This window comes from Jaculus jaculus, chromosome 6, assembly GCF_020740685.1.
Source record: "Jaculus jaculus isolate mJacJac1 chromosome 6, mJacJac1.mat.Y.cur, whole genome shotgun sequence".
NCBI lineage: Eukaryota > Metazoa > Chordata > Mammalia > Rodentia > Dipodidae > Jaculus > Jaculus jaculus.
In genome coordinates, this window is record NC_059107.1 from 77,106,224 (window position 1) to 77,120,814 (window position 14,591).

The 14,591-nt window shown below is 47.3% G+C and overlaps 1 protein-coding gene across 1 annotated transcript in view; it reads right to left on the reverse strand.

Annotated features, from left to right (window-relative positions):
- Gpr137b (G protein-coupled receptor 137B) overlaps window positions 1-14,591 on the reverse strand; it is a 37,501-nt gene that overhangs the window by 9,858 nt on the left and 13,052 nt on the right. The window contains exons 2-3 of the mRNA XM_004662186.3: window positions 6,186-6,235; window positions 274-496 (exon numbers count right to left, since the gene is read on the reverse strand). Coding sequence (XP_004662243.2) covers window positions 274-496; window positions 6,186-6,235 — 273 coding nt within the window. The remainder of the gene's footprint in view (window positions 1-273; window positions 497-6,185; window positions 6,236-14,591) is intronic.

Genomic DNA, 14,591 nt, shown 5'->3' on the forward strand with positions numbered 1-14,591 from the left:
GTACAAATAAATGGTTAAATAATTGTAGCTCTGAACCAGACACTGAACTCTGCCAGGGACTGTACACACTCTGACACACTTTAAGCCAGCTGGAACAGAACACTTCTTACACAAAGTTCAGTGAACCACACACCCTTGCGTTACAATGACCACAATGTGGCTAATCATTTGCAAACACAGGCGTGAACAATTTATCATGTCCTGTTTGCAAACCAGAGAACCATTTTCAGAAAAAGTTTCATGACAGGGTCCTCGATTGGGCTCCCACCATACCTTGGACTCTAGGTAGATGTTGGCTAAGGACATCTTGGAGATTTTGTAGAGGCAGACAGAGAGAGAGATGGCACACAGGACGAAGAGCGTGTCATTGATGGCCACTCGCACGGAGACGATAACCTTCCTCTCCCAGTTTCCTGTCTTCACCAGCACAGCACAGGTCAAGTTCACCAGCAGGAAAATGAGGCTGATGAAGAGTGAGGCTAGGTAAAGGGGCAACCTGAGAAGGACAAGAGAGCAGTTGAGGCATCTGAGAGTCCATATTGGCCGCACAATCTGGAAGGAAGCTGGCATGTTTGTGTTAACTGCTGAGGCAGAACATTAGCAGTATGCATTCCCGTAGTCACATGACGGAGCAGCCATAATCTGTCCCCTAGAGGAACCTTCTAGGGTACGATCTCTAGGTAGTGATGTCTGCCTGCTGGTTGGCCAGAGCACCTCATGAGTGCACCCTGTGCATAGGGAGAAGGACATGCTGAGAGTGAAAAGCCAGAGCTCAAAGGATTCCAGGGACAATACAGACTGGTCCACACCCTCAGCCTTGATGTGGACAAAGGGGGCAAAGCCAGGGATGGAAGGGGAAGAGGGATATGCAGGCTGAGCAGGGAAGGAACGACCTCTGTGATCATGTCTGAGAAAGGCTGTCTGTGCGGTGAAGGGGCAGGAGACATCACAGGCTCCATGCCTTTCAGGGACTTTCTGGGGACAGTAAGAAGTGATGTCTGGGGATGGGGAAGGAGGCACATCACAGACTCTGTGGGATTTGAACCCAGGTGTAGGCAGTGCCAGCTCCTAGCCATCCAAGCATAGACTATAGTGCTAACAGCACACCTGGAGCATGCCACTCAGAGCTTTCCCAGCAGAAAGCAGCATTGCTGAAAAGCACTACTGATGGGCGAGAAAGGTTCCTTGCTGGGAAGTGATCCCTGATCCAAGCCCACCTCATGTCCTCCTCTGCCTGTGCTACTGTGCCCTCATACACTGAGCACACCCACTCTGTTCACCTCTAGGACACACATCACAGCTTCTTCATGCCCCATCTTAAAGCCAAAGCCCCTTCCCTGTATATACTTCCCTTCCTGAAGTCTGTGCAGCCATGGTATGTCCCAGGGCCCACGGCAAAGCAAAACGGCATCAGGAAGCTGTGACATCAGTGAGCAACTTTTGGCCAGTCCCCTTCCTGGCCAAGCCCCAGTCATCCTCTCCACAGCCAGAGACAGACACTAGTGCCTGGCTCACAAAGGACAAGCGGAACACTGAGCACAGTATCTGAGCCAGAGGGAGCTGTGACAGCTTCTGTCTGCTATCCACCCCGCACTCACAATGAGGAGAAAGCAGGCCTCTGGGGAGGGAGAGACATTAGGGATCTGCAATCTAGCTTCTGGAAAAGACCTGGTTCTAGCATTTTACTGAGAGCTGCTGTGCCCCCGTGTTGTTTCTGGACCCTGAGGGCATGCACATGTGAGAGTACTCACGGACAGCCTTGGCTCAGGGCAGCACAGTCGGGCAGGGTGCTGTTTTAAATACCACTAAATTGTGGTGATAATTCCTTCATCAGAAAAGTAAAGCACCTTAGGAAAGTCCCAAGGGGATCAAGGGCAGAGAAGCCAGACAAGCCGTGGAGTACCATGCAGCCTCATGGCATAGTCAGCAAGCCTCCACTTGGCCCCTTCCTTCCCTCACCCCACATTCTGCTCAGTATGTCAGAGGAGAGGGAGGGGTGTGGGAGGCAGGCTGAGCCCTACAACACACAGCCTCTGGGTCACTTGGGGCACCATTCTTCTTTGTTCCACAAGGAACATGGCTACTGGGTTCTCCCCCAGGCTCTTGTGAGACTACAGCCTCCCTCCCTGGCTTTCTCTGGTCTGCACTCAGGTACCTCCATGCCTCGCCCCAGCATCTTTCCCTCAGCTCCCAGTCACCTCACTTGGCTACACACTTCTGCACTTCTGCCCTCTGCCCCGGGCTGCCTCCAGTGAGCTAGCTCCACTTCCCATCCTAAGGGTAGCTGTTCTGGGCTCTCGTCTGCTCACCCTCCAACACAAGTCTTGCATGGCTAGGTCCTAAACTTTGTTGTCACGGGCTAATGCTTCTGCTCTAAGCATAAACCCATGTCTCTGGTGACCTGCCATCTGAAGACCCGGTCTTCACACCAGCATGTCCAAACCTTAACTCCTGATACCTCTGAGCTGTGATTTTTCACAGATTCCTAAACTTTAGAGGCCTTCTGTAATCTCACTCTCTCTACAATGCATTATCAAGACCAATTGATTCTTCCTCCCCTTCTCCCACCTATGCCAGCTTTGCCAGCCTGGCTGCTGCCACGCTGTCTCTTGCCTCTGGCCAGAACTAAGGGCACTTTCTGGATCATCTCTCCTGGGGACCCCAGCCCCGTCTTTCAGTCTCTACAACCTTCAGGGACAGCACTCTACAGAGCTTAGTTTATGGACACCCCATAGAGTATTATTCTGTGAGGTCACCCAGTTCCACCTCCAGTTCTGAAACTGGACATTTTGGGCCACCAATATTATACCTTTTGAAGCATGTGTATTTCTCAAGTTTGGGTTAGGGAATGTTAAACAAGGAGTCTAAGCCAATATTGCAAAATTCAAAACAACTACAAGACCTGAAACACAGCCCCAACTATTTCCAATAAGGATACTCAACCTATATCCACAAGTTTTCTGTCTTTTTCTATGGTGTAATTATCTTTGATGAGTTTGTATAATACCTTGTACAGATCATCTTTTCCTTTCTTTAGCTGTTGCTGATTGAAAGAGAAAAATTTGTGCAAGTACAAAGAATGCTGAAGAAAGTAAAACATACCACATCAAAAGAATATGCTAAATATTCTCAGAGAGCTATGTTCATTGCCCAAAACTGTTTCTTTTCAACCCAAACCATAGAGTCAGGATAAACAGTCCACTCTGAAAAAAAAAAAAATGAAGGAAAGGAAAAGAGACCGGGTGACCCACAGTCAGGGAGGACCGTTTTGCTTGTGTGCCCAGAAGGATCAGCATGGTTGGTCAGCCACTGCCATGAGACAAAGTCATTGTTGGAGGTGGCTGCCTACAGACCAGGCTGGCCTTGGAGAGGAACCACGCATGTGCACAGCCAGCACCACCTCCTATTGGAGGGGGAATCAATAGGGAACAAGTGTTTCAATTCTTTTAAATGCATAGATATCTTGAAGAAGGGAAATGCAAAGCCTGGCTCATGGTGTAAACATCAAAGATGGAGAGAAAACACTTGAAGCAACACATAAGCACCCCCAGCCCATGGTCCACAGTTCCTGGGACCAAGAGATTGAAAGATGAGACAAGAAAGAGGAAAAGTGGGCTGGAGGGATGGCTTAGCGGTTAAGCACTTGCCTGTGAAGCCTAAGGACCCTGTTTCGAGGCTCAATTCCCCAGGACCCACGTTAGCCAGATGCACAAGGGGGCGCACGTGTCTGGAGTTCGTTTGTGGTAGTTGGAGGCCCTGGCCAAATCTCTCTCTCTCTATCTGCCTCTTTCTCTCCCTCTGTCACTCTTAAATAAATAAATAGAAATGAACAAAACAATTTTTTTTTAAAAAAGTGAGGATTGCAAAGTCACAGACTTGGGCATATTAGAAAAAAAAAAAAAAAGAGGAAAAGTGACGACACTGGCTCCAGATCCAGTGGAACTGAGCTGGCTGAGGAGTTAGAGAAAGGGGAACTTTAGAAAATGAAGTGGTTCTTGGCTGAGGTGGATATAAATTATTTTCAAAAATGCAGAGTTGCTTTTAGGATAGCATGGATGGGAAGTTTCAACTAGGTCTGGACTAATGGCTTATGTTTCGTTTCAAATGAGTCACAAAGGAGGAAAGCCAGCCTCTTTTGAAGCCAACATACCCGAGCACCTCCAGCAACAAATGGTGGCTGAAATGTCTCTGGCGGCATCTAGTTTAATAGACATGGGGAGTTGAGTTGCTGAGATGAAGGGGGAGTCCTAGGAGTTCTTTACATTTGGCAACTAGATTATTACACCTATATTACCATGTTTCCCCACTGAAGCCTCCCCATCCTCTTCAAGAAATCCCCAGTGAGGAGGTGGCTCAGTGGGTAAAGGACTTGCTTGCCATGCAAGCATGTGGACCTGAGTTTGAATACCCAGAACCCATGTAAAAATGCCAGCCTGAAATCAGGGAGGTGGAGACAGGAGCTCCCTAGGATCACTAGCAAGTTAGTGCAATGGAATGGATGAGACTCTGTCTCAAAGAATAGAAGTCAAGAGTGATCAAGAAAGACACTGGACATCAGCCCCCAGCCTCCATGAGCACCTGACCACACACATGTAAACAAGCATACAAACATGAACACCACACACATGTATGTACATCAAAAAAAAAAAAAGTAAAGAAAGAGAAAGAAGCCCTCGCTGTCTCAGACTGTCCTTTAACCAGAGACCCTGATGCCTCAGCTTTCTGAGCGCGGCATTCTGGTCTGTACCACGATGTCCAGACCAAACCTGGCCATTCGTTAAGCCACTGGATCTTAGCTTTGGGGAACCAAAGACCTCTGAAAATCTGAGGAGAGCCACAGTCAACCTGGGACAAGCATGTACCATCTCCTCTTCCCATAAACTGGGCATGCGACTTCAGGGTCCCTTCCAGACCATGTGGCTGTCTTGAACACCTAGAACATACCACTCTTCTGTGACTCCCACGGTCCACAGCAGCCCACAGCAGATGGTTATACATACGCCATGTTCCATCAACTGCGATTCCATATTGCTCAGGAGAGCTTCACAATGTGCGCACCTCAACCACATGCTCCATGTATTGTATATCAATTTGCTGCACATAGGCCATGTCCAGTGAGCTGCAGGCATAATAAATTTTGCAGACTGCAGTAGATGGCGGAGTTCTGGAAAACATAGTATCCACCAGCTACCAGCAGTGACAAACAAGGGGTGGGCCACCAGGCAGAAGGCAGGGCTGGGGGGCAAGGTGCTATGACTGGGATGCTACACAGGTGGGCTGGACAGGAAGGAGACCCCGGTTGCTCACCAGTGTCTCCAGGGTGACCTCTTCCTTCCGCTGAGGTCTAGACAAGCCGTGCTTTCCCCACCTGCTTCCTCCCTCGTTAGGAAAGTCACCAGGCTCTTGTTCCTGGTGCTCACATGTAAAACAGCATTTGGGATCTTATTTCTAAGACTTCTTTAAAACAGCAAAGTAAAGAAGCCACTTTTTTTTTTTTCTTTTTGAGACAGGATTTCATGTAGCCCAGGCTGGTCTCAAATTCACTATGTAGCTGAAGATGACCTTGAACTTCTGATCCTCCTGCTGGGATTACAGGTGTGTACAATCACACTCAGTTCTATGCAGTGCTGGGGATTAACTGAGGGCTATGTACAGCCTGGGGAAACACTCTAACACCTGAGCTACATCGCCAGTCCAAGAGGCTACATTATTTTAAAAAGTATTTGAAGCCAGTGTGGTGGCACACAGCTGTAATACCAACATTCAGGAGTGCAAGGCAAGGCAAGAGGGTCAAAAGTTCAAGGCATCCTGGGAAGTGTGTGTGTGGGTTCCACAAGACTCCTTAAAGTCTTATCAATATACACATGTGAGGCCTGCAGGATCCACTTACACCATGGCGCTAGTAACAATTCTAATAACATGGCCTGTTTATCCCATAGGAGAATAGGAAAATACGACAAGTACTTGGCTATAGCAAATCAGTACTACCTTCTGCTTTTTTAACCAATTTAGACATTCATGGGCAATGGAGATGATGCTGTTAGGCCAACCTTCAGCACCCAGAAAGACTCCGGGACAACTTGGGATTCACAGAATATGACATATGCACACACCAGCAGGCAAGACAAGTGCTGTGAATTCACATGTCTGCCTTCTCTCCGGAGAGCAGTGCTCCAGGTACTTACCGGTATTTCAGTAATTCAGGAGAATATTTTGACTTGGCTTTGAAAATCACCTGCAATGACAGAAGAAATGGCAGTTTGGACCCAGTGGACTGAAACCAAAAAAAATGGCCACCATCATTTCAAATCCCCCTTACTTTATATTAACCAGGCATGTTTCCTAAAATTGAGATATCCACATTTTGTGTGAATGTCATGCAAACATTTTAAAACTGTCATGTAATTTCAAATTTTAAAACTAAATTTACTTTTTAAATGTGTAAAATGGTTTTATGAAAAGGGGGCTTGGGCTGGAGAGATGGCTTAGTAGTTAAAGTGCTTGCCTGCAAAACCTAAGAATCCAGGTTCAATTCCCCAGTGCCCACTTAAAGCCAGATGCACAAGGTGGCGCATGCATCTGCAATTCATTTGCAGTGGCTAGAGGCCCTAGTGTGCCTGTTTTCTCCCTCCCTCCCTTCCTCCCTTTTTCCCTCCCCCACTCTCTCTGCCTATTTATCTCTCTCTCAAACAAATAAATAAAATATTTGAAAAAATTGGGGGCTGGAGAAATGATTTAGCTGTTAAGGCACTTGCTGGCAAAGCCAAAGAACCCAGGTTCAATATCCAGCACTCACATAGAGCCAGATGTACAATATGCATCTGGAATTCATTTGCAGCCTCTCCCTTTCCCCCCTCATAAATAAATAAATAAATAAATATTTTAAAAATGGGGGCTTGGGAGATGGCTCAGTGGCTAAAGGTGCTTGCTCTGCAAGCCTACCAGAATTTGGATCTTCTGCACCTGTGCAAATCCAGAGGCAAAGTGGCACCGAATTTTGAATTACAGAAGACAGTAACAGGAGAAGATGTGGCTGGTGAAATGGCTCAGTGGTTAAAGGCACTTGCTTACAAAACCTGAGGCTTGGGTTTGATTCCCCAGTACCCATGTAAATCCAGATGCACAAAGTGGCACATGTGTCTGGAATTTGCAAAGGCAAGAGACCCTGAAGCACCCCTTCCCTCCCCACTCTTCCTTTTTCTCTGCTTGCAAATAAATAATTTTAAGTAGGGAAGGTGGGTCCTTTTTCTTCAGCCTTATTGACATACAGTTGACATATAAAAATTCGATTCACTCAAAGTATACTTAATGTGTGGAAATGCTTGAGCCTAGGGGTGACAATTCACTTTATAACTAACAGAAGGAAGTGGAGAAATATTGGTCAGGGATCAGAACTTGCTGGGACATGGCTGGAAAAGGGTTTCCTGAGCCTTGTTGGAGGGCCTGTGAGGAATATCTTTTCTCCATATCCCATTTTTCCTTCTTCCAGTGCACTTGCCATCCTTTAAATCAGAGCTCAAACATGTGTGCACTTGTATTCTTGTTCTACCTCGTCCTCCAATGCCAGACAGCCCCCCACCTGAGGATCTTCCTGCACACACCATGTGGTAGCAGTCACACCAACCCGTGGGGCCACAGCTTGAGTAGAAACGTATTTCCCTCACTTTCCAGAAGGCACCACAAGCTCTCAAAAGCCCATGAGCCAGCTAGTCTGGCCAGCAGCAAACAAGAGTTCCTATCTCAAACAAGAATTACTCGGAGGCACACACAAACAAATTTTAAAAAAGGATAAGTGAAGGTAGCACTGATTTACTATAGCCATATCTCTTTTGGATTCTCATCTGGATAAACAGACCACTCTCTTTGTTAGAACTGCCACTGATAACAAATCATAGTGACCTGATATAAGCGGCATCTTCCAGGTCTCAAACTTAGCATATTTAAGAACCTAAACTTACTATGGAATGATGGAACTGGACTGCAGGAGTGCAGACTGAAATTTCTGAGGGGTTTCAGAATTACGCAATATCCAGTATTTTATGTAGTTGCTGCAGATTTGAACTCAGGTCCTCATGCTTGAGCAGCAAGCACTTTACCCACCGAGCTATCTCCCTCACTCCACCTACCAGGTTTCAAAGTAAACACTTCCTGAAGCATTAGCCTACCCAGAGCTTCACTCGTGGCTTGCCAACTGCAGAGAAGAACGACTTGGTGTCTGACATGATACATTAAAATCTTCCAGCCTCTGGTAATAGCACCATAGATGGTGCAGTGCCCTGATTTTTAGGCATCCTGACCACTTGACATGGGAGTTTAGCCTGGTCATGTCACCTTGGTATTTCCCTGCCACCCCTAAGGAGAAATGTCACCCACAACCTCTTAGAGAAACAGGAAGTAGATCAGGCTATTGCACCAAAGTTCTCTAATGAGATATACAGCACAGTGATGCAACCTGTAGTCCTAGCTATGCAGGCAGCCGAGGCAGGGGAATTTCTTGAGTGCAGAAGCGTAAGGCTAGCTTGGGGCAATATAGTGAGGACCCATCTGTGACGATGATGGTGGTGGTGGAGGATGAGCAGTAGTAGGAGGAGGGGGGATAAATAAAGGAAAAAGGAAAGTCAATCTCCCCAAAATGATACTAACTGTGGAATAAATTAGCATGTTCTCGTCGTAGTTAGTACTTGGGGATCTTGCTTTAATAGCTTTTGTGTATGTGTGCGGTGTGTATATACATATGGAGATGCATATGTGTGGACGGAAGCCAGAGGTTAACAGTGGCATCTTCCTCGCCCTGTTTATTTTACTGAGGCAGTGTCTCCCACTTGAGGCAGAGCTCGCTGATTCAGCAAGTCTAGTTAGCCAGCTCGCCTTGGGGATTCCCTGTCTGCCTGGGTTTACAAGTGGCTGCCACACCCACATGGCCTTCCCATGGGTGCTGGGGATCCAAACTCCAGTACTCATGCTTGCACGGTAAATGTACTTTATCCACTGAACCATCCCCGAGCCCAGAGAGACTTTATGAAGAAAGTGAGAAAAAGAAAGCACATTTAGTGTTTGAAATGGGCATGGAGGCAGACACCTGTGGTTCCAGCACTTGGGAGGCAGAGGTAAGAGGATCACAAGTTCCAGCAGTGCTGGGCTAAACTGAGTTCAAGGCCAGCCTCAACAACTTAGTGAGACTTTGCTCGGACATAGAGCACAACAAGAAGGAGGGACACAGACTAACTGAGGTTGGCTCAAGCTTGGAGGAGACACATCAGTTCCTTTCTGTTCTTAGCACCTGCTGCGGGTAGAGGCCAGGGTCACACACAGACATGGGAACGAGTGGGGTGAACTGGGGTCAACCCATGGTCCCTGCGGGGTCTCAGCCTACTCCCAGCCTTAGCCAATGTTGTGCATCTTTTGCCTGGGACCTGCAGAATGATGTCCCCAACCAAGAGATGAGAACACAGCCTATCAGTCCCATTGGCAGTGTGGCCCACCTAGCTAACCATAGGCCTTATCAATAAAACAAGAAACTTCTTGCTTTCCACAGTCCCTGGTCTGTGTAGTTTTACTCACACACTCTCAGTGCTGCACAGATTGGTGTTGGGTGGGACCATGACTTCACAAAACCAGGCTTAACCCCTGAAAATCCTTATCCAAACTTCAGTAAAAGGGTTCCCAGTGATGACCTGGTCCTCAAGGATTTAATGCAACACTCCAGCCTTTTAATTATTCACACGTGGGGCCAGGAAGATGGCTCAGTGGATAAAGTACTTGCCACACAAGCTCAAGGACCAAAGCTCAGATCCTCAACATCCATGTCAAAGCTAGTAGGACCCATGGGGCCTGCTGACCCGCAAGTCTAGCTGAGTTGGTGAGCTCTAAGTTCAGTGCAGGACCCTATCTCCAAAATACAGTGGAGAGAAATTGAAGGAAACACCCAATGTCAAAACCTCTGGCCTTCACGTGCACACGCACATGCACACCCCACACATGCACACACATGCAAGCACCACACACACACACACACAATCAAATAAAATAAAAACTCACATTCTCTTCTCCAACAATTGCACTGTAAGAATTTACTGTAGGACAGGGCTTGTTAGTTGTTCCAACACAACAACTAGAGAGGGTCATGTGATCAAGCGAATTTTGAAACCGTTAGGAAAACACTTTACCCTCCATCGGAATTCTCAGAGCCTTCAAAACACCAAGATACTGTCACTCTTCAAAAGAAATATAGCAGCCAGCAGTTTTCCACACTTCCTAATGAGTTCTCAGGGAACAGTTTGGAATCGGAGGCCTGTGGAACTAAGGACGATGGATGGAACATTCGCAGCAGCCTGGCCGCAAGCAGCAGTATCAGCACAGGAAGAGCCGCTGTAGAGGACACCCAGGCTTCAGCCCCCGGACATGCACCCAAGCAATGCACTGAGTGGGAGATGTTCCTGCACCGTCAAAGATGGGAACAACTGGACAGTCAGTCCTACCATCTCATCACTGCAGTCTCATCTCTGCCTGGAGGGAAAAAGTCACCCTTGTTCATGTTCCTAGCTCTTAAAGACAGGCTTAGAAACACTGAACCAAACAGCCTTGACCATGGTTACGTCCACTCTTGGAAATGCATAATCTCATCCTGAATTCAACTAGCCCTGTTCAAACTGTGCCTTACAAATCTGTATTTAGCATGTGTATGTGTGTGGTGTGCGGACATGTGTGTATGCATGCCAATGTGTGTATGAAGAACTCATGATGCGGATGTGCGTGCACACGTGGACTCAGAGGCTGATGTGAGGTGTCTTCCTCAATCGCTCTCTGCTTTATTTACTAAGACAAGGCTTTTCTCTGGAAACCAGAGCTTGCTGACCCGGCAAGTCCAGCCAGCCAGCTTGCCCAGGGAGCCCCCCTCTCTTTCTTCTGAGCATTGCAGATACAGGCAAGCCACCACTTTCATGGGTAGAGGGTGGGAACTCCAGTCCTCACACTTGTTCAGCAAGCACTTTATGCACCGAGCCATCTTCCCAGCCTATTAGAGAACTCTTATTAGGTACCAGCAATTGAAACAGAAACAAAACAAATGAGAACTGATAGTAGATCAGTCATCTGGCTGGACAGACGGTTCAGTTGGTAACGTGCTTGCCTTGAAAGCATGAGGGTCTGAGTTCAATCCCCAAAACCACTATAAATGAAGCAAGGGCATGGTGGCACACACCTGTAATCCCAGCACTAGAGGCAGAGACTGGTGATCCCTGGGCTCACAGGCTAGCCGGTCTAACTTACTTGGCAAGTCCTAGGCCTGTGAGAGACTCTGTCTCAAAAAAAAAAAAAAAATAGGTGTACAATGCCCAAAGACCACCACCCAAGGTTGTCCTGTAGCACACAAGTGCACATATGGGCACATGAACACACATCATATCCATGCAAAAAAAAAAAATGCCCTCATTAATTAAAGGACATATGTGTCTCAACCAAATTTTGAAAAATAAACTGGGTGTGGTGGCGCATGACTTTAATCCCAGCACTTGGGATGCTGAGGTAGGAGGATCGCTATGAGTTTGAGGGCACCCTGAGAATACAGAATGAATTCCAGGTCAGCCTGAGCTACAGCAAGACCCTACCTCAAAAAAAAAAAAACAAAAAAAACATTGAAAAATAAATCTAAGTTGCCTTACACCCTCCAATCTGTGTCCTTAGGGCTTCATTAAAGACTGGTGAGTACCCAGAACTTGAGCTGACCCCTTGACTACTTCCTGCTTTCTGGCCAGCTACTGAGATCTCTTATCTGGCTGCCAATCTCTGTGAGCCTGAGCTGGCTCCTACTGACCTCAGCAGAAACTCAGCTGGGAGCAGAGAAAGCTCCCAGGGGAAGCAGACAGGATTGTGCCTTTAGAGTTTATAGAGCTGCTGACAGCACAGGCTCCCAGCTCCATGCAAAATCAGATGCACAAAACGTAAAAGATATGACCAAGTAAGAGGTTAAGGAACTAATTCAAGAAGAGGCTGAGGAAACCATTAAAATGGTTTGACCATCAGACTGGTGGTCATGTCAAACAAAGGATTCTGAGCACCAGGTGGCACCAAGCACAAGATTGGACTATCAGAGAGTTGTGGGAAAGGAAAGGCTAGCCTCGCACCTGGAGACACACAGCCCCACAGGCATGTTATAAATGAGAACCAGCAGTGTGGGGGAAAAGCATAGGGAGATATAAAGAAGTGTGATGTGCAGGGAGAAGTGAGGTGTGAGAAGGTATGAAGAGATGAGAGGAGGTGTGACAGGAAATGTGAGGGAATATGTGAAGTGTGAGGTGTGAAGAAGTGTGGAGATATGTGCGTGAAGATATGTGAGAAGATGGGAAGAACGAAGATGTGAAATGAGGGGAGTGTGAGGAGGTGTGGAGATGTGTGAAGTGTAGGAAGGGATTTAGATATGAGGGAAGACGTGAGGCGACTGAGGAAGGTGTGAGGTGAGTATAAGAAGGCGAGGGCAGGCTCGGGGAGATGTGAGGACTTATGGGCAAGTTAGGCAGACGTGAGTGTAGTTAAGGTGATGGAGATGACGACAGGGAGACGTGAGGTGATGTGGGAAGGTGTGAAGAGATGAAGAAAGGATCACGGAGGCTGGAGAGATGGCTCACAAAATAAGGTGCTTGTCAGCAAAGCCTAACAAGGAGAGTTCAATTTCCCAGTACCTACATAAAGCCAGATGCACAGGGTACTGCATGCATCTAGAATCCTTTGGCAGCAGGTGGAGGCCTTGGCATGCCCATTCTCTCTTTTATGCCTCTCTCTCTCTCTCTCTCTCTGCTTGCAAATTAATAAATAAAAATGTTTTGAAAGTGAAAGTATCTCTGAGATATAGGGAAATGTGAGAGAAGAGGAGGTGTGGGAAGATATGAAGAAGTGAGGTCATATGGGGAGGTGCTTAGATATGTGGAAAGGTATGAGGAGCTATGGGATGTGTGAAGTGTGAGGGCAGAGGAGGTAAAAATGTAAGGACCCAAGAGGTGTGAGGAGAGGCAGTTTGAAGGGTCTCTTGGAGCCCTGGTACAGATGAATGAGGCCAAGAGGTGTAGTCCCAGGTAAGAGTCCCTCTGGGTTTTCAGTAGAGGGCTAGCCCAACAGATATCAGGTCTCTGTTTTAGAAAAGCCAGAGTGGGGACAGAAGCAAAAGGCCTGCAATGTAGTTGTCAGAGAAGGTAAAACATGTTGAAGGCAAAGAATGAGCTCAGTTGGTCTCAGTGGAGCGCTGTCTGCCTAGAACATGGGCAAAGCCCTGTGTTCCAGGTCTAGCACCCGGGCATGGTGATACATGCTTGTAATCCCAACACCTGGGAGGTGGAGGCAGGCAGGAGGATCACAAGTTCAAGGTTATCCTCAGCCACACAGTGAGACTCTATCTCAAAATTAAATAAAAATTAATGCATATCAGTCATGCTGTAGATAAGTAGCTATCTAGGTCAGGGAGTTGGGGAGAAATGGAGAATGACTACTAATAGACATGAGGTTTCCTTATGAGGTGACAAAAAAGTTCTAAAATTGATTGTGGTGACAGTTGCAGTACCCTTTTAAGTAGAGGAATCATATGGACTGTGAATTATCCCTCTATAAAGCTATTTTTTAGAAAAGCAAAAGCGAATAAGAAGGGGTCTAGGAGTGGCCCCTCAGCAGTCAAGATCAGTTTCTCTGCTGGAGGTGGGGTCAGTGGGAATGTCAGAAAATGCTGAGATAAGAAAAGACACAAGGACAACAGCTACTAGGCCTTGTAGCTGGGGGTAATCCAGGGGGAATGCTCCCCAGAACTGTAGGCAAGAGGAAGTGAGAACCATGAGTCAATTCTAGACACAAGGACTAGAAAAATGTGTGCTGATGACATACAAGACACAAGGTTACTGGAGGGTATGAGGCCTTCGTTAACACTGGGAGAAGACACAGGGCAGAGGCAGGAGCTTGGCAAAGGAAGGAGAGTCAGCATTATTATGCAGGCCAACGGGTCGAGAAACTGAGACAAGAGGAAGGAGCTGAGCAAGTGCCTGCCTCGCAACACCAAGGGAGAGGACAGAGGGAGTGGTCAGGCTGGTGACTTGCAGGGGCTGTTTGAAGACTGGCTGAGGAACTGGTAAGTGTGCCATCTTCCCCTCCCCGCAGGGAAAGGGAAGGGAGAGGAGCAGTCTGAAAGAAGAGGAAGACATCACAGACCGCCCCCTCCACCCCCGTGGCAGGAAATACAGCACTTCACCATGGGACAAATACCTTTTGGTTTCACCATCATATTCTCTGCCTTTGGGGGAGGAGAGGGAAGAGGATGAGAGCAGAGGAGGAAGAATGGCTGGCCACAACTCACCATCCCGCTGCCTCCATGTCTCCACAGCTGGGCTTACACTAGCCTGTACCACCATGCCTGGTTTCCTCTGCTTTTCAAAGTTTTACCAGGAACAAGGTACAGGCTACTTGGGAGGTTGAGGCATGAGGATTTTAAGTTTAAGGTCTACCTGGTCTCCAGATGCTGCTCAATGGTAGATTGCTTGACTAGCCTATAAAAAGCTCAGCACCTCAAAATCAATGAGTGAGTTAATGAATAAAAAGTCCCATCCAAAGTCTGATCT